Source organism: Ictidomys tridecemlineatus, chromosome 12 (assembly GCF_052094955.1).
Source record: "Ictidomys tridecemlineatus isolate mIctTri1 chromosome 12, mIctTri1.hap1, whole genome shotgun sequence".
NCBI lineage: Eukaryota > Metazoa > Chordata > Mammalia > Rodentia > Sciuridae > Ictidomys > Ictidomys tridecemlineatus.
This window is the reverse complement of record NC_135488.1, coordinates 109,736,432-109,756,132: the sequence shown is the minus strand read 5'-3', so window position 1 is coordinate 109,756,132 and position 19,701 is coordinate 109,736,432. Positions and strand designations below refer to the sequence as shown.

The 19,701-nt window shown below is 48.6% G+C and overlaps 1 protein-coding gene across 2 annotated transcripts; it reads left to right on the top strand.

The window, feature by feature from the left end:
* The first annotated feature begins 336 nt into the window (after positions 1-336).
* On the top strand, positions 337-6,394 carry Mycn (MYCN proto-oncogene, bHLH transcription factor). Of its 2 annotated transcripts, XM_021724664.3 has the most exons (3): positions 424-560; positions 1,747-2,647; positions 4,883-6,394. In XM_021724664.3, exons 2-3 carry the CDS (start codon positions 1,870-1,872, stop codon positions 5,485-5,487), a joined length of 1,383 nt encoding a protein of 460 aa, XP_021580339.1. In that variant the 5' UTR covers positions 424-560; positions 1,747-1,869; the 3' UTR covers positions 5,488-6,394. The 2 variants fall into 2 exon arrangements, with proteins under 2 accessions (XP_013212818.1, XP_021580339.1); XM_013357364.4 differs by lacking the exon at positions 1,747-2,647 and having other exon boundaries at positions 337-560.
* Positions 6,395-19,701: the final 13,307 nt, after the last annotated feature.

Sequence of the window (19,701 nt, the reverse complement as noted above, 5' to 3'; positions counted from 1 at the left end):
AATTTTTTTTTTTTTTAATGTCAAGCAATTGCCAGGCCCACTTGGTGGTTGCTGCATTGCACCGCTCGGCGCGCAGCTGGTTCACGGAGTGCACCCGGTGCAAGCCCGGGGGTCCAAAAGGGCGGGAGGAGAACATCCCGGGCTTCCCAGCTTTGCAACCTCCACTGCAAAGAAGAAAAGCAAGTGGCTTTTGGCGCGAAAGCCTTGGCGCCTCCCCTGATTTTTATGGAAATCAAGAGGGCGGGGTAAAGCCGCTTTCCTCTGCCTTTCTCCCTCCCCCTTGTCTGCGCCACAGCCCCCTTCTCTCCCCGCCCCCCGGGTGTGTCAGATTTTTCAGTTAATAATATCTCCCGAGCTTCAAAGCGCAGCCAGTGACAGTCATCTGTCTGGACGCGCTGGGTGGATGCGGGGGGCTCCTGGGAACTGGGTTGGAGCCGAGCGAGCGCTAGCTGGGCGCAAGCGCTCACAGACTGCAGCCGCCCTAGGACCCCCCCACCCCCACAGCCCACCCGGAGACCCCAGCGCAGAATCGCCTCCGGATCCCCGGCAGTCGACCGGAGGTAAGGAGCGGGGCTTGCAAACCGCCAGGCGCCCGGGGAGCGGCGAGCGCCGCGGCAAGGCAAGCCCTGGACGGGATCGCGGCTCGCGCACCAGGCGTCCGAATGTGCCGGGGGACTGTTTATGCTTCCGAAACAAAACCGTCTCGGGGTTTTCCCTGAAAAGCCAGTTCAGCCCGATAGGCACCCGGGCTGGAGGAGACCCGCCCTAATCCTTTTACAGCCTTTGCAAGGAAAGAGTAATGGCTTCAGCGAAAAGAAATTCGCCCTGCTCTAGAAGATTTGTCTATGTTTGAGCTGACGAGGAGCCGGTGCGTCCCCACCCCAAGCCGGGGCTCTTCTCCAAATGGTGCCATCGGAGGAAGGAAAGGGGGTTAGTCGGGGCGAGGCTGCCCGCGGTGGTAATCTGGGTCACGACCGCTCCAGCTTAGAGGAGACGCGCTCTCCCTGCTACCCTCCCCGCGCCGGCGCCCCTGCACCATTCCCAGGATGGGGCTCAGCCGCCCCCTTCCCAGGAAGAGGTCGTTGTTGGGGACTTAGAAGGAGGGGGAGGGGCTGGATAGCTTCAAAATAAGCTATTGGCAGGGATATCCCTGCGACGGGTGAATGCCAAAGGGCATCGGCTCAAATGAGGAGGGGTGAGGTTTATGGATTTGGGTGCCTCTTGTTGGTCTCTGTCTAGAGAAAGGCTCTTTCCATTTGCAAAGTTTCCTAAATCCCCTGCTATGATTTGCACTCCCAAGGTTGCATTTTTACAAAGAGGGGATTGAGGGAGGGTACTCGAAATCCTATGCCCGGCAGCCGGGTTGCAGAGCCGGGACTTCCTTCGAGCAGCTGGCCCTACGATGGTGCAAGTGGGGTTTGTTGGCGTGCTAGTAAAGAACTAGGATTCTGTAGCTTGAACAGCCCCCTCCCCCAGACAGTGCCTTGTGTGAATGAAATGGCAGTTTGCAAAGTTGCAGAGCCACGCCACCCCCTGCATCTGCATGCCCCCTCCCATCCCTTGTTGTAGACAGCTTGTACACAAAAGGAGGGAGGGAGAGAACGAGAAGCAGAACTTCCTCCACCTTCGGGAGCTCTGGGCGGAGGGGGGGGGGCTGGCCAGGGAGGTTGGGTGACTGGGCTAGAGGGGGTGCCCACTCCTGTCCCCCAATCTACTCTTGCCCATTCTCTCCTGGTGTGTCGTTAGTCGCAGCGTTGGAGATTGGCGCGGGCCCCCGCCCTTCGCATACCCCACGGGAAGGAAGCACCCCCGGTATTAAAAAGAGCAGAGCGGAAAGAAGCGCTTAGTCGCCGGCGAGGAGGCGAGCCGATGCCGAGCTGCACCGCGTCCACCATGCCGGGGATGATCTGCAAGAACCCAGACCTCGAGTTTGACTCGCTGCAGCCTTGCTTCTACCCGGACGAAGATGACTTCTACTTCGGCGGCCCCGACTCGACCCCCCCGGGGGAGGACATCTGGAAGAAGTTTGAGCTGCTGCCTACGCCCCCCCTGTCGCCCAGCCGTGGGTTCTCGGAGCAGAGTCCGGAGCCCTCCCACTGGGCCACCGAAATGCTGCTGCCCGAGGCCGACCTGTGGGGCAACCCCGCCGAGGAGGACGCATTCGGCCTGGGGGGATTGGGCGGCCTCACCCCCAACCCGGTCATCCTCCAGGACTGCATGTGGAGCGGCTTCTCCGCTAGGGAGAAGCTGGAGCGCGCGGTGAGCGAGAAGCTGCAGCACGGCCGCGGGCCGCCGGCCGCGGGTCCTGCCACCCCGGGAGCGGGAGCTGCCAGCCCTGCGGGCCGCGGGCACGGCGGGACGGCCGGAGCTGGCCGCGCCGGAGCTGCCTTACCCGCGGAGCTTGCCCACCCGGCTGCCGAGTGCGTGGATCCCGCCGTCGTCTTCCCCTTCCCGGTGAACAAACGGGATCCAGCGCCTGTGCCGGTCGCCCCGGCTGGTTCCCCTGCCGTGGGCTCTGCGGTTGCTGGAGCAGCGGCCCCAGCCAGTGCCGCGGTGGCCGCCCCTCCGCGCTTAGGCGGCCGCCCTGCCAACGGCGGTGACCACAAGGCCCTCAGTACCTCCGGAGAGGACACCCTGAGCGACTCAGGTAAAGCCTGTGTCCGGGTCTGGCTGCCGCCCTGGGGCCCTGGAGCTGAGGGTTGCGGTCCCTTTGTCAGCTTTGGTGTTTTGACTCTGGGGAGCAGCAGCGCTGGTGGTCCATAGGTCCCGATTCCCACCAGCGTCTCTTAGGGTCGAAGACAGACAGCTGCTGGGGTAGCAAGTGTCTCTTCCCAACTTCACCTCCCTGAAGTTGTTCCCACCTTCTTTGGGAACCTTATTCTGGACCACGGCTGGCCTCACCCTGTTCCCACCCTGGGAAAAGTTGGTGGCCAACTCGGGTAGGGGTTAAAGGGCTGCTGGGTTCTTTGCCAGGGCAGAAACTTGTTAGCGCCAAGGTGGAAAGGGACTCAGTCCCAGGTCAGACGGAGAAAAGACTCCCCCAAAAGACACAAGGGCTATACAAGATCCTATTTAGGGCACAAGAAGTTAGGAGACTGTGCAGATGGCGGGCACTGGTTTTCTTTTTTTCCTGAACGTTGGTCTTTCCCCTCCCCCGGCCCTCCGTGGGTGGTGGGCTATTTGCTCCTGGTGCATGGCCAGCAGGCGGCGGTGTGCCTGGCCAGCAGCCGGGCCAAGGATCTGAGAGGCTGGGGGTGACGGGGCGCCCTCCCTCCCCTTCAACAGCTGGCAGCAAGTGCAGCAGCGGCTGTGCACATTCTCAAGGGGGCTCCTCTTTCCATTGTGTAGTGAAAACTGGACCCAGTTTTGTCTCCTAGCCGGAATAGGGAGCTTCATTGAAGACCTGGGTTGTGTTTTGTTACCCTGAGCTCTTGAAGGTGAGGGTGGGCACTTACAGCCCCTCCAGGAATGCAAACATCCCGTAGGACTCCCAGATTAGTTCTTTTGTGAGTATTTATATCTTGAATGGATGAGAAGGGTTTAAAAAAAAAACCTAGCTTTTGCCTTGAGCTCTGGAGGTACAGAACTCCACCCCAATACTAGAATAGCCCTTGTCCTTGGAGACTTCTTGGACTTTGAGAACCAGTGTTTTCACAATGCAGATGGATAAAAAGCCTAAGTTTCCTTCAGGGCTGGGAACCTATCCTTCTGAGGCTCCTGGAAGGGAACTTGGTGATAAGCCTGCAGTTTGAAAGGGCTCTGTCCCTTTAATGTCTGTGCCTTGACAGCTTTCGGTGAGGAAGCATTTCCTTCCAACAGCTGTCTTCTTGGCAGAAAACCAAAACACTGGCTTAAAGGGACCCACAGACTGGAACAGCCTCCCATTTCAGCTTTAGAACAAATCCCACAATTGTTCAGCTTTCCGGTCCCCATCAGATCAAGCAGAAGATGTGTTTTGATTTTCATGCTTGCATTTTAAACAATAATTTTCTATCCTAGCATGGTAGTAAATGAGGAGAGGAGGGAAAACCCACACAAGCTGCTACACGTTTTGTTGTTGCTGTTATTGTTGGTGACTTAGGAACTGCTCCCGTTCAGGGGTGTGTAGCTTCTGTGGGTTACGGCTCTGTAGTTAAGATTGGATCTTTGCTAGATGCAAAACTGCCTACCTTAAGAAACTCATATTTATGGAACTGAAGTTATTTTTCTTCCTTAGTTAATTAAACGTGTTCCTCGAGTTTTAAGGAGGGAAAATCAAACTCAGCCATGTGTTTTGACAAATGAGACTCCTGAAATGCAAAGATGGAAATGTGCATGAGTCCAGGGGGCAGATTGCCTGGCGATTATGCTAAAAGCTCCCATTACTGAGCATCTGTCTGCTAAGCCCAGCTCTGGGCTAAGTCTACATAGTCTTTGCCAAATTTAAAGGTGCTGTGATATTATCCCCATTGCAGAGCTAACAAACTGAGGCTTAGACAGTTTCCCGGTACCTTGCTCAGGATCTTGCAGTTAGTGTACCATGGAGCCAGGATTCTGTTGGACCTCAGGCTCAGATTCTTTGTATTTCTGCCATCTGCTAGTTTTGTTTTTGTTTTTGTTTTGGTGCTGGGGGTGGAGCCCAGGGCCTTGCACATGCTGGCGAGTTTTCTACAACTGAGCTCCACCTTCAGTCCCACCTGCAAAAATCTTGAAAGGAAATTGATAGTACCCTAGGGGTCCGGGGAAAGAAAAGTTATTCCATATTTAAAGAGACAAAATAAGTCCATTCTGTCCGCATGTTGATGGATCCACAATAATAGCAGACCCTGCTGTAGACTGCCCTAAGGGACTTAGACACAAACATTTTGTCTCACGTGAATGTTCCTCCATTCTTTAATCAAAGATGACGAGGATGATGAGGAGGAGGATGAAGAAGAGGAAATCGATGTGGTCACTGTGGAGAAGCGCCGTTCCTCCTCCAACAGCAAGGCTGTCACCACGTTCACCATCACCGTGCGCCCCAAGAACGCAGCCCTGGGCCTGGGGAGGGCTCAGTCCAGTGAGCTGATCCTCAAACGCTGTGTCCCTATCCACCAGCAGCACAACTATGCCGCACCCTCTCCCTATGTGGAGAGTGAGGATGCGCCACCCCAGAAGAAGATCAAGAGTGAGGTGTCCCCCCGTCCCCTCAAGAGCGTCATCCCACCAAAGGCCAAGAGCTTGAGCCCTCGAAACTCAGACTCCGAGGACAGCGAGCGTCGCCGCAACCACAACATCCTGGAGCGCCAGCGCCGCAATGACCTGCGATCCAGCTTCCTCACGCTCAGGGACCACGTGCCGGAGCTGGTCAAGAATGAGAAGGCCGCCAAGGTGGTCATTTTGAAAAAGGCCACCGAGTATGTCCACTCCCTCCAGGCCGAGGAGCACCAGCTTCTGCTGGAAAAGGAGAAATTGCAGGCAAGACAGCAGCAGTTGCTAAAGAAAATCGAACTCGCTCGGACTTGCTAAACCTTTCTCAAATGGACAGTCACTGCCACTTTGCACATTTTGATTTTTTTTTTTTTTAAACAAACATTGTGTTGACATTAAGAATGTTGGTTTACTTTCAAATCGGTCCCCTGTCATTTGGATCTGGGTGGGGGGCAGGACATGTAGGGGTTCTACCAGGACCTCGGAGAGAGCCCACGTGATGGGGTGCTGGGTGGCTTTGCAGTTTCCTGCACCTCACTTCTGTGACAGCAGAGGAAGTTCATGACAGTTGGGAGCCTCTGGGGCTGTGGAAGTCACCTTGTTCGTTCCAAGTTTTCAAACAACTGAGAGTCATTCCTTCTTTTTACAATGGTGCTTAAGTTCCAGCAGATGCCATGTAAGGGGGTTGCCATTGATGCCCCTGGGGAACATTTCTGTAAATACCATTGACACACCCGCCTTTTGTATACGTCCTGGGTAATGAGAGGTGGCTTTTGCGGCCAGTATTAGACTGGAAGTTCACACCTAAGTACTGTAATAATACCTCAATGTTTGAGGAGCATGTTTTGTATACAAATATATTGTTAATCTCTGTTATGTACTGTACTAATTCTTACACTGCCTGTATACTTTAGTATAATGCTGATACATAACTAAATTTGATACTTATATTTTCGTATGAAAATGAGTTGTGAAAGTTTTGAGTAGATATTACTTTATCACTTTTTGAACTAAGAAACTTTTGTAAAGAAATTTACTATATATATATGCCTTTTCCTAGCCTGTTTCTTCCTGTTAATGTATTTGTTCATGTTTGGTGCATAGAACTGGGTAAATGCAAAGTTCTGTGTTTAATTTCTTCAAAATGTATATATTTAGTGCTGCATCTTATAGCACTTTGAAATACCTCATGTTTATGAAAATAAATAGCAATTAAATGATGCAATTCAAATGTTATTCCTTAATAACACTAGTTCAAATTCTGTCCCGGGAACGCAGTTCCAGTTAACAGCCTTTTCACATTTGGGCAATCCTGCTGTGGGAAGAAGGGTCCTTGTCTCCAGTTGGTGGAGAAGACTGGATTTGGAGATTGAGGTAGTTCTCCAAGATTATACAAACTGGCAGAGAAGCAGTGGTACTCCACAGGTGACAAGAACTTTCCTATAGTCAGCCCTTCATGAGGTTCAGCTGGGACATTAGATACCCACCCTTTATAAGTAAAGAGACAAAGATCAGTCAACGTGACCTATATATATAACATAGGTAGTAATATTCCATGGGCAAATTGTTTTAAATTCTTAAACCTGCCCTAGGGGCAGTAAAAAATTCTAGACTAAGCTTTGTAGCTGAATAAGAGTTGGCCCCTCCCTTCAGTGAACTCCATCTGATTCACCAAAACCTAGGGCAGCTGTACCTGGAAGATCAAGTACCCCCTGCGTGGGTAGTAAGTTCTCTACTTCCCATTCCTATCATCCGGTGGTGTTTTGGCTAATTGACTGCCCTGTGGAAACAGGATTAACTTTTGCCTGCTGGGGAGGAAAGCTAGGACCCATGGGTTGACAGGCACACAGCTCCCCATTGGGAAGTTTCTGAGAGTTTGCCCAAGGGAGGCAAAACCCCGGCTTGTGGAAAGGAAGCCTGTGGATCCACTTCTCTTTTGGGTGGCAGGTTTCACTCATTGCAAGTTTTTAGCTCTGAAATGAAAAAAAAAAAAAAATTCTTTAAAAAAATAAAGGGAGGCCCATGGACTGGACAGCTTTGCTTGCCTGGTTTACAGCCACGGGCCCCAACGCTGTGGGGTCAGTTGGCAGCTGCATGAACCTTCCAGATGGTCTGACCATGTTGAAAACCAGGCAAAGTGCTCTTTAAGGTCCCTAGGAGTCTGCATCCCCATACTAAAAAACAATAAGGCCTTTTTGAATTATTTAAAAGAATTTCCTGGGCTGGGGATGTGGCTCAAGTGGTAGCGCGCTCGCCTGGCATGCGTGCGGCCCAGGTTCGATCCTCAGCACCACATACAGACAAAGATGCTGTGTCCACCAAATACTGAAAAATAAATATTAAAGTTTAAAAAAAAAATAAAAAAATAAAAGAATTTCCTGTTCATTTGCATTTTACAGATCCCAGATCACTCAACCTCTGCACCTCATTTGTGTATCCCTGAACCAAAAGAAAGTGAAGTGACTTTAAATTAATTTAGCACCTGAAATACTTGAAGCCCAGGTCAATAATCTGTATTTCACTATTTGTGGTCCCCAAGAAGCCAACCTAAGTGTGTCAGATGAGAGAATTCTAGCCGTGGAAGAAGAAAGAAAAAAGTGTTCCGGAAACAGAGCCATTAAACAACAAGTTCTTAGCATGCTCTGCTTTTGCTCTGCCTGCTGGGAAGCTCAGGGCCAAGTTTCTTGCTGTCTTACATGTCTGACGCCCAAGCTTGCTTTCTTTTCTAAATGTTATCATGTCTTGTTTTCCATTGTCAGCTCAGCCGCCTTTTATATGTTCTTTATGTTATAGAGCAAAAAATCTTGAATTGGGTGGATCATAAATACATACTAAAAATATGAAAACTCGGGCTGGGGTTGTGGCTCACTGGTAGAGCACATGCCTTGAATGTGTGAGGCACTGGTTTCGATTCTCAGCACCATATATTAATAAAAAATAAAGGTTTGTCAACAACTAAAATAAAAATATGAAAACTCATATATTTGCCTTTCCTGACCCAACTAAGGGAAATGTTGCCTGATTTCGCTCTGCATTTTGTCTATAAAGTCATTGTAGCCACAGAAGAAGAGGTCATTTTAATACCATGAGAAACCCTCTTTGCAATCAGTTGTGAGACTGAGAAACTGCATCAGTTAAGATCTATAGATCAGAGAGTGGAGATGGGGTGTGGAGCTCAACTCTTGGAACGGCTGCATTGCAACCCAGAATGAGAGGCAGAACCCAGCACCGCCATCAGGGGCTCCTTGTGACCAGTCCTAGGCTCTGGTCACGCACTGGCCTTCTCCAGGTAGCCTCCCACGGTAGCCTCGGACTCCCTTGACTCCGACATCTACGCACGTCACACTTCCACATTAATCATTTAAAATAAGCGATTGCGCAAAATCTTCCAGTAGTTCCCTGGCACTTACAGGGTGAAGCCAGACCCTTCACGCTGGCCTGGACACTGCCTGCACCTTGGCTCACCAGCTCCGTCTCCTCCACACACGCTCTTCATTCCAGGCACACCAGACTTAGTTGCTACCTCTGCCTCTTACTTGTTTGGTCACATTCCCTCTTAGGTGATCTGGTTTCTGTTGATTGAAAGCTGTTTCCACCTTGGACCACAAAACCAATGTCATCTCCCTCAGGAAGCCTTCCTGATAACACCCAGGTGAACTTTCCCAGCCTTCTCCATGTTTCCAGCTCTTGGTCCCTCCGCCTCTCTTCTACACTGTCCCCTGGACATCAAGAGCTGCCCTCCTTGTCTCCTGGACCCTTAGATGAAGGGCTCTCTTGACGCAGGTATGCTTTTATCCACCTCTGGTTCTGAGCCCTAACCCAGTGACTGACAGATGACGGGGTCTTAGCAGATGCCAGCAGAATGGAGGGCAGTGGAGGAAGGAGGAGGCAGCGATTTCCATTGTCAGCCTATCTCCTGCCGAGCCCGGTGCACAAGCTCTCAGAATAATACACGCAGGGAAACACGGAGATTAGACATGAGACGGAGAGCCTCCAGGGAGCACAGAGGAAATGCCCGTGGAGGCTCGTCTTCAGGAAGCCCGTGGTCTGGGAGAGAAAGTCTGGAGCCTGCTCAGAAGGCAGGGAGGGGAGACGGGAGGGGCTGGGGTGTGGTACACGGAGCCTTTGAGGGTCCCATGGCTGAGTCCGGAGCTCTCTGCTGGAGGAAGCTGGCCCTCAGCCTTGCATGGCTGTCCACTACTGACCTGAGGTCGCTCAGACACTTGCCCCAGGTCACAGACCATCTGCGCTCATGGTGACCGTGGTTGCAGGGCCTCCCACCCTGCCCACTGCTCTGGAGCTCCCTCGCTCCTTCAGTCGGCCGTATTCTGGTTTATAGGTCAAGGAATTAGGTCTCGGGGTTTGAGTTCCCTTAATCCTTATGTTGGTTTTGTTTTGAAAATCCTAATTTGGGTTATTTTTAGACTCAGAGCAAGTCAGATTTGGAGAAGGCCTAGAAGCCATCTAGCTAATCTCTGGTTTCCTAGAAAGCACACCCTGTCTGCTAGTGAGCCCTTTCTCTCCATGCAAACAAATGTTTATTTAGGAGCTAACTGTGTGTCAGGCACAGTTCCAGGGACTTGGGAGACATCAGTGGACAAAAGAGACAAAACTGCCCCAAATCCCTGCTTTCTTATAATTTATAATCTAGGAGGGAGTAACAATGCTAACAAACACAATAAGCAAATAAACTAAGTCATACCCCATATGGCAGTGAGTGCTATGAAAGATAAGAATGGTAAGCAGGATAGTGGAACTGGGGGGAGGGGGATGTGGCTGGGCATGTCCCTGGTTCAGGGAGCACAGGGCTGAGCTGTGCTGAGCTCTTCCTCCCCCATCTCCCTCTGACATTGGCAAGTGTTTCTCACCAGCTTTTCATCTATCCTCTTGAGGAGAAGCGAGAGAGCGTGGTGGGTAGGAGTATGAGCCTGCTTTGGGTTGTCTGACTTTGAATGCAGGACCCACTGTCAACAGCTCTGGGTTGGGCAGTTCCGCCCCTGGGACAGGAGTTTGATGACACCATCTACCTCACAGAATTGTTCCTGGGATCACTCCATAAATTTATAGACAGCACACAGAATCATGCCTGGTATACAATGGGTGTGATTTAAGTCTGCTTCGTAATCCGATTTGATGTCAATAGGATTTTTCTTCTCTGTTTCCTCCATATGTTACTGGGGCAAAGAACCTTTAAAAAAAAAAAAAAAGTATCAGTAGAACAAACTCACAGGCCTGAGCTTAACAAGAACTTTACAGACTTTTGTTCCTCAAAAGAGACCTGACAAAACCTAAAAAACGGGTACCTTGGAAACAAATGAATGTGAGCTTTGAAGCCTATTTTAAGAAGGAGCCTAGGAATTTGAGTGCCGAAGGACATCTATGCTTTCTATAATGGTTTATTAGTTTTCCTTACTTGTAAAGGAAATCTCTTCATAGGCCACTGACCAGGGTTACCTGATCTCTTTTGATATTGACGAATCATGCTACAAGACATTCATCCTGAAACCTTTGACTACAAGTAACAGAGCCTTTTTATGGTGGAAGCCCACGGACCTACGGTACAATGCACATTTGGAGAACACACAGCCCGAGCTCCCAGGATAAATACAGGTGATTTGCAGGGGGATGCGCTCCAAAGAGGCAATACAAAATTGACTTTCTTCTGCCTTTTAGCAGACCTGAGATTTTCAGCAGGTTTTTGGGGAGAGGCACGGGAAACAAATGAACTCCTTTGCAAGCCTCTGTCTGATCTTAATTGACTTTGTACCTTCTCGTTTTGTGTCTCAGGCTACCTTCCACCATCTTTCTGAAGAAGGAAAAAATATCAGTCTGCACGCTTGTAATCTCAGTGACTCAGGAGGCTGAAGCAGGAGGATCGTGAGTTCAAAGCCAGCCTCGGCAATGGCGAGGCATTGAACAACTCAGTGAGACCCTGTGTCTAAATAAAATACAAAATAGGGTTGGGGTTGTGGCTCAGTGGGCGCGTTCCCCTTAATTCAATCCCAACTACCAAAAAAAAAAAAATCAATCTGCTCACTGGACAAAATGATGTTCCAAGCCAACTGGGTAAAAGACACACGTCGTTTGGGAGAAGAAGCCCTGGGCTTGGGTCTTAGCTCCGTTACTCACTATTTTCATCCGTGAGATAGGAGAACACATTTTGGTTGCAGTTTTCTCATCTGTAAGTGGAATGAAACTAGAACTGGTGAGCTTTAAGGCTGCCTTTCAGCACTGAGGACTGAGAGTCCCTGATGTTTAGGGATGGCTAGAACCTTCGAGATTGCTGCTGATGTCCACAGTAGGTCAACTTCTGGCTGGAAGCTTGGGGGCATAGCTAAGCTCTGTCATGGGTCAGCTCCATTGCTCAGGGGAAATCACTTCTCTCTGGGTCTCACTGTCTTCATCTTGAAACAGGAATCATCTCATAGGGGTCTTATGAGGAAAAAAAAATGGCATAAAGTGCATGAGGGATGTGACAGTGCTTTGGCAATTAGAAGTCTAATTTTGTGAACATTTACTGTCGTTGATATTGTCATATCCAACCCTTGTCCAGCACGTTCCTCTCCACGGTTTGCTTTCTGGATTCATCCTTATGTGAGTTTCCCAGAAAACAAAACCTCTTTCAAGACAGTAGGCACACCTCTGATGGCCCAGACTATACCTAGAACGGGGCTTTGCTCCTGACATTTGCTCCAGGTTTGTTAAATAATGTCTACCAATGAAAAGAGCTAATGATTGTTCAAAGCCAGCTAGAGAGAGACTCTATTTGTGCAAAGGAGCTGGGTACGCAGGTTTGTCTTGTCTGGAACTAGAGAAAATTATGATTAATTCAATGTTTAATTTGGTTACTCAAATGAAAACAGAATATGGTAACAGACATCTAACACCTTGAGTTTTTGCTTGGGTTGGGTTAGCCACTTTTCTTTGGCACAAAGCCAGAAAGGAGAGGGAATTTAAACTGAGACTAGAGATTTGAAACCGCCCAAGCGATGGTCGGTGCATTTTTGTTGGAGAGGAAGGCAGGGCTGAGGTCTGAGTTTACTATTGTAAATGGTTTAATTGCATTTGGGTTTGAAAATAAATCTTCCCCATCCCGAGTTAGTCCTTCTTTTGAATTTGCTGAACTAATATTTTATAATCTGATTGAAGGAAAGCTCCCCTCCCCCAAATGCCTCATTAAAATAATGAACTTGGAGGTTTTCTTGGACGTCTTTAACCGTAAACTTCCGGGATGGCTGTGAATACATTTCATTTGACACTTCTGGGAGGTTATTTCTTCTGGAGTGTTACCTCACTTCGTAATTCCTCTGGGTAATAAATGTGCACATGTCAATTTGTCCCTGCAGCTTGCGCCTCCATTATCTTCAGCCGACTGGGGTGGAGGCTGCCGGCTCACTAGTGGCTGCTAGTTCTGCTGGCTGGGCAGCCAAGGGGGGACTTTTTGTAGCTCACTGTGATAAACCACAAGGTGAACATGTTGGAGGAAAAAAAAAAAAAAAAAAAACAGCATTTAGCTCAAGTGCAAATTGCCCCGGCTTTGCTGGAGGCAGGGGATGCTAAGGTCTGGCTAATTGGAATGGAAACCACTAGAAAATCTTGGATGTTGGTGGCCGACATGCCGTGTTTTCATTTGAGGGGGAGAAGTCTTCTTCAGGGATTCTGTTTCTTTTTCCCTCTTTTCCTAGGATGACTGACTTGTCTTAGTTTGTGTGCAACTCTCCAGGTTTTAAAACTGGATGTCCTGGGTCCTGGGAAGCGCTCACCCTCTGACAGCTTCGAAGAGAGGGCCCCCTTCTTCCTACCTGTCCTTGTTTGCTTTTCCACACTGCAGTATATTCAGCTGTACGAGGCCACCTAGGGTAGGCCTGTAGACCCAGGCTGAAACTCCTACCCTACAGTCCTCCAAGGGGTCCCCAGCATGGCGGAGTTGAAGGTTCAGCCAACCTGCGTAAAACAACGTGATCCTACCCAAGCCAGCAGAACTTGGAAGAAAACACGGTCTTGGTGTTGGGGCCTGAGATCTAGAAGCCATCCAGAGACTGTAAAAAAGAAAGGAATCTCTGTTTTCCTTTTCAGGACACAGGTGGCAAGTCCTACAGAAATGCCAAGGACCAATGTCCCACTCACCTGCCTTCAAAAGGTAATAATAGCAATAGGAATGTGGCCCAGTCTAGTCTTCATTCTCCAGGTCTCTGCAAGAGGCCAAAAGAAGCAATTTCAAATTAAGCAATCCCAGACTGTAAGGGTAATGTCCTTTCTGAAGCAATCTAGGGGTGGCCTTGCCTGGGGAGAAGCCAGAAGTACATGGAATAAAATCCTCCCCCAGATTCTGGGGGAAGCTAGGCCTCATTTCATCAGAGGACCTGCAAGTTCAGGCACCTGAACGTGGGTGTGGACCTCCACCTTTTAGGGGACTTTAATGAGGTATTTACATGCATTTAGCTTTGGGGAGGGGGGGTCCTGCAGTTAACTCCCATTAGCAACAGCTTACATACCTGAGAATCCTTATTTGAGGGATCTGATTCCAGAAGAGGATTCCCAGTCCCTGGGCCTCCTGAAGGGGATAGGATCTGTCATGTTAATGACATGTGCATATTATTAAGGAAAGGGACACAGGGATGAGCTTGGGACTGAGAGCTGTTCTAGGGAGTCTTCAAAATGCAGATGGGGGGATGGGGACAGAGCTCAGTTGGTAGAGTGCTTGCCTTGCATGCCCAAGGCCTTGGGTTCAATCCCCAGCACCCTCCCGGCCCCCACACAAAACAAAACAAAATGCAGATGGGCCCCACTTTGGGGGGAGGACATTCTCCCAGGAACCACCATAGTCTGTTTGTCTGTCTATGGGTAGGGGTGGTTTATGTCCTTCACAGGTATGGAGCTTCACAGGTATGGAGCTCCAAGCACATGGCTACCCTCCTGTCCACAAAAATGACAGCTCCCTGCACAATTACCAACCCTCTGCAGAAGTAGAAATGCAATTTTATTTAGATTTATTCAATTTGAAATGACCACATTTACCAGGGCATGGTGGTGCCCATCTGTAATTCCAGCAGCTCCAGAGGCTGAGGCAGGAAGATCACAAGTTCAAAGCCAGCCTCAGTAGCTTCATGAGGCCCAAAGCCACTTAGAGAGACCCTATCTCAAAAATAAAAAGAACTAGGATATGGCTCAGTGGCTAAGGACCACGGGGATCAATCAATCTCTGTTACCAATAAATAAGATAAAATGGCCACCTTTATGGATGCCAGGCTCCCCATACTCTTCTGAGCCATGTCACACCACCCCTTAGAAGGGGCTTTGGTGGGGATTGACAGTGAGATGCAAAGCTCCATGACCTTCCCTTCAGCCCTGCCAGAGAGGTGGAGCCGCTGAGGTGGGGGAAGAGAGGGAGGAGGGCCCCACTGGCATGGCTCTGCCGTCACTTGGGGAGGACAGGGTGGGGAAGCGGGATGAGGGCCCAGAGAGCCTTCCCACAGGAGGAACAAGAGGCAGGAGGGCCTGGAGCGGATAAGGACTGGCCCGGTGGGAAGGGTGGAAGGGCAGTGTGGATGGAGGTTCAGGAGCTCATCCCGAGACGGCAGGCAAGACAGGAAGGCCGGGCCTGGGATCATCTCCAGGCATGAGGAACCGGCCAAAGTGCCTGAAATGCAGAGAAACACGACGAGGGTCCTGTGGCTCTAGGAGCATTTGCTGCTGCGTAGAAGGATTTCATCTAGGCTACACTATCCTGGATGGTACTCAATGGCCTCTGTATCAAGGGACCATTGTGCCTACTTCCCAAGGGAAGCTCTCCCAGACACGGTGGGGAGACTCCAGCTGTGGGCATGTGGGGGCCTGGCTCAGGGAGGACACCACACGCAGTTTCTTCCAACCTCCAACCTTGCCTGATGCTGTTCCACACCCCAACTCAGGGGCCCTTTGTCCACCTGGCTTCCAGGGACACTTTTTCTACAAAATCTTTACACTGCCTTCTGTGGAAGTCTTGCTCTTGACTTCTCATCTCTTCGCCTAGTGCTTTTTCTGCGCCCCTTTGTGTCTACAAAACTAAAAGTAACTCCCTCGCTTGTTACCATGGTTATTATGAAAAATAATGACAGTGAAGAAAAATATAAAGAAGAAAGAAAAGTATCACTAGCAACCTACCTTTCAGAGATAGCAACTATGGAAATCTTGGTGTATATCTTTCTAGATTTTTTTTCACATACACATGAATATGCCCATTTGTTTTGAATCTTTGGAAGGTCCTAGCTTGGTTTTCTTATGTATTATAAGTAATTATATTTGAGTTTATCTCTTCTTAGAAGTAAAGGACTCTCTTATCTCTGCATAATCTGAATTCTCTGGAATGGGCTTAGACACAGTTGCCAAGTAGCAAGTGATGAATGAATGTTTGAATATGTTTTTCTATCTCTACCTATTAAAAGACAATTTTGGATTGTTTTACGTCGGAGGTCCTTTCTAGTTCCAATAATCTTAAGACTCCTGATTATTACTATCTCTAACATGCGTAGAGGAGCTATTACCAGAGTCCTAGGCCAGAGGGTCTGTTCTGCGGGTCTCAACAAATCAGGTCTGGTCAATTTCCCCAAACACAAAATGGCAAAAGTGATGGTGACAGCAAGGAAGGACTTCAATCCATAGAGCTCTACTGGGAAGTAAAAGGGGATCCGAGTCTCCAGCCCTTCAGGGTACTGACATGAGCTTCCAGATTGTACGACAAAGGGCACCAGAGATATGCACAGCCAATCAGTCCTGATCAAACTGTGGCCCAGTTGGTGGTTATCTCAGGGTTGTTTGGAGGGCGGGCAGTCCAGGCAGTCCATACTGGTGGTAAGAAAGTTGCTGTTGGAGCCCTGCGCGGTGGTGTGCGCCTATAATACCAGAGGCTCCAGAGGCTGAGGCAGGAGGATTTGAATTTAAAATCAGCCTCAGCAACTTTGCCAGGCCCTAAGGAACTCGGGGAGAACTTGTCTCTATAAAGTGCAAAAAAAAAAAAAAAAAAAAAGTGCTGCTGGGGATGTGACTCAGTGGTTAAGTGCTCCTGGGTTAAATCTCCAGTACCAAAAAAGAAAAGAAAGTTGGTTTTGTTGGTGGGTAATGGGTAATTTTGGTTCATAACTAGATGTTTAAAAATCAGACCTATTGTTCCTGCAGTTCAAGTTCCTGACTCCGAGCAAAGGAGATGGGTTCAAAATGGAGGCAGAGATGTCAAAGTTTTAACCTGTTCTTACCCATTGGATATTTGCAGGCCCAAGTGAAGAGGCGAGGTTCTTGTAACAGAAGCATCCTACAAATCTGATAACTGGATGTTTTCTTCTAGCACCAACATTCTTTTTTATTTCATTTTTTGTTACTGGGGATCGAACTCAGGGTCATTCAACCACTGAGCCACATCTGCAGCCCTATTTTATATTTTTTTGAGAGCTACAGGTTCTCATTCTGAGTTGCTTAGTGACTAACTAAGATCCTAGATGTCCTCTCTGTTGGAATAGGCCAAGTCTTCCCCTCTGATGTAGCAGACGCGTCCCACCAGGGCAGGGCTACTTGTGAAGTGCAAGCTGGATTGCAGTCCCCCTTTCTTGGCATCGCCCCTGAGGGTGCCCCTGGAGCAGGGGCACACCTAGACAGCTACAGCTGTCTAGGTGTGCCCTGCTCCAGGGGCACCCTCCAAGGGGGCTGCCAAGAAGGGGGTTGCAATCCAGCTGCACTCCTCACCACGCTGCCCCTGCCCTGGTGGAGACGCGTCTGCCTACATCAGAGGGGAAGACTTTGCCTATTCCAACAGAGAGGACTTCTAGGATATTGGTAGCACTACAGGTCAGAAGAAATGAGGAACCTGTAGCTTTCAAAACAACTGGTTTGGGGCTGGGGATGTGGCTCAAGCGGTAGCGCGCTCACCTGGCATGCGTGTGGCCCGGGTTCGATCCTCAGCACTACATACAAACAAAGATGTTGTGTCCGCCGAAAACTAAAAAATAAATATTAAAAAAAATTCCTTATAAAAAAAACAAAACTGGTTTTTCTTAGATCTAAGTGTTGCCTGATATCCCCAAATTGACTCATTTTGGATAACATACACCAGCAAAAAAAGACAACAGTCCCCTCTAAGCTAGGTGACCCTGAGATTTTATATGGACCCAAGCTGAATACATTTAATCATTTTTGTCTCCCTTTAGTTGGGCAACATTAGAATGTTAGTGCTAAGCCAGGCATGGTGGCACACCCTGTAATCCTAGTGGCTTGGGAAACTGAGGCAAGAGGATCAAAAGTTCAAAGCCAGCCCCAGCAAGGCAGGGATGTGGCTCAGTTGTTAAGTGCCATTCGATTCAATTCCTGGTACCAAAAAAAAAAAAAAAAAAAGACTCTTTAACAAGTAAACAAGGACTATAGCAAAATATTAGGAAGTATAGCAGTTGTGAGTGAGCTGATAGACAATGTAGTTGAGGATTCAGATGCTCCCCAGCCCCTGTGCTGCTTCTCCTTCTGGTCTCTCTGTCTGGAAGCTATCTGGTCACCATCAGCTTTTTCTCAATAGTACCCATTTTCTGTGGCTCTGCTCAGAGACAGTCTCTTCTACAAAGCCTCCCTGATCCACCTGTTGGAATTCATGGAGCCTCTTGGTGCCTCCTTGGGGTTTGAGTGAGTCATCTCAGGTTTTACTTTGAGTGTTTATGATCAGGTCACATGTTTGCCACGTGACCACCTGAGCCTCAGAGTCACCCTCTTTAAAACAGAGATAACGGAATTGATATTCCAAGGTAGCCAATGCAGGTTGTAGTTACTATAGTTACAATGTGTACCTTTTCCTATGGAACTCTTGGACAAGACATAGGATCTTAGTTGATCTCTGGATCTATCAAGGCTCACCCAATGTATTTGAACCAAACTGAAGAAAAAAACCTTAAAGGGGGGGATGATGGAAATGGGAAAGACAGTAGAATGAATTGGACATAACTTTCTTATGTTCATATAGGAATACACGGCCAGTGTAATTCCACATCATGTTCAACCATAAAAATGGAAAGTTATACTCCATGTATGTATGATATGTCAGAATACATTCTGTTGTCATGTCAGTTAAAAATAACAAATATATATATATGAAGAAAAGGAAAGCCATAAAGGGAAGATAGTGGCATTAGTTTAACCTCAGGAAACTTCCTGTACCTCTGTCCTCCTTATTCACACTCACAACAGATAGGGTGTATTTTTGCTCCTTATTCCCATAGTCTATTAAGCTTCCATAGCTCTGCATAGTTTCCAAAGCTTTGTAGTAACCTAAGAAGGTTGGTATTATTGTGCCCAGATCACAGGTGAAGAGAAACCAAGACTTACATACACCGGGAGATGGGTGGACGTGGCATTTGAACTTTGGTTCAAGGTTCTCTATTCTAAACACTACTTCATGGCACAATAGAAAATCATTTCAAGTCGGCAAAGCTCCTCTAAGCTGGACTCATTTGTCGTGTTGTTACTGAGCTGCAGTTCCGTGCGCCACGGGGAAGGGAGCAAGCCTGCTCCAGTCCTGCAAGGAGGCCGGATGGAAGGGCAGTGCCCATCTTTCCAGAGCTCGGGTGCTGCAGCGTAAGTGGCTTTCCCCAGAAACCACCTACGAGAAAAGTTCTACCACCTGCAGCCCAGTGTGTACTTTATAGCCATGAAAACACTGTGAAGGCTTTGGTAAAAAGATTAAATTAAGCCATGTTTTCCTTCCCAACTCCATTTCCTACTCTTTCGAGGAAAAAAATACCCACAGAGAATAATTGCTACCAGCTTCTATCTTGAAACATAAAAAAAAAAAATACAGTGTACGTCCACCCACCCTTCTGTTGGTACGGTGCCCCTTCTCCTGTGGAATTCCTCAAAGATGATAGGAACGCTGAACCTGTGGTTTCCTGGAACTCGCTGATTGGGGATAAGTGTAGATTTGGAGATTGGCATGAAGCAGGAGTTTCAGACACAAATTAGTTTTAGGTAGGAGCATAGGAAATACTGAGGGAATGAGGAGAAAGAGAGAGCTCCCCCACTCTGCCCTCATCCGTCCCGAGGAACTGGGAGAGTTCTCTGGTTCCTGGACCTGCTAAGTGGGCTCTGAGCTGCACTATGCATCTCGTTCCTGGCCTCAGCTCTCCTGTAGTGAATGGGCTGCTGCTGGTGGACCTGGAAGCCAGGGCTGTGTTGCTTTCTAGCGGCTCTCATCCCTGGCTGGATGGGGGTAACATCTTGGTAACTTAACGAATCCCAGCACCTCCCACAAGCCAAGCACCCAATTCAAAAGTGGGCAAAATAGGCGCTTTAAGAAAGAAGACAATGCAAATGGCCGATAAGCCTAGAAAAATTTGCTCGACATCAATGAAAATTGAAAGCAGAGATACCAGTTTGCATTATTAAAAAAAAAATGAGATACCAATCTTTATTATAAAAACAAACAAACAAATATAAAATGAAATAGCAAGTGTTGGTGAGGATTTGATGCAAGGCAAATAGAAATGTAAAACAGTGCGGCAGTTGTAAAATCAATACTGCCAATCC

Bases quoted from the DNA above. Each gene is read 5' to 3' on its own strand.
- Mycn (XM_021724664.3), top strand. From the start codon at position 1,870: ATGCCGAGCTGCACCGCGTCCACCATGCCGGGGATGATCTGCAAGAAC. The intron at 2,648-4,882 runs GTAAAGCCTGTG...CTTTAATCAAAG, and splicing joins GGACACCCTGAGCGACTCAG to ATGACGAGGATGATGAGGAG.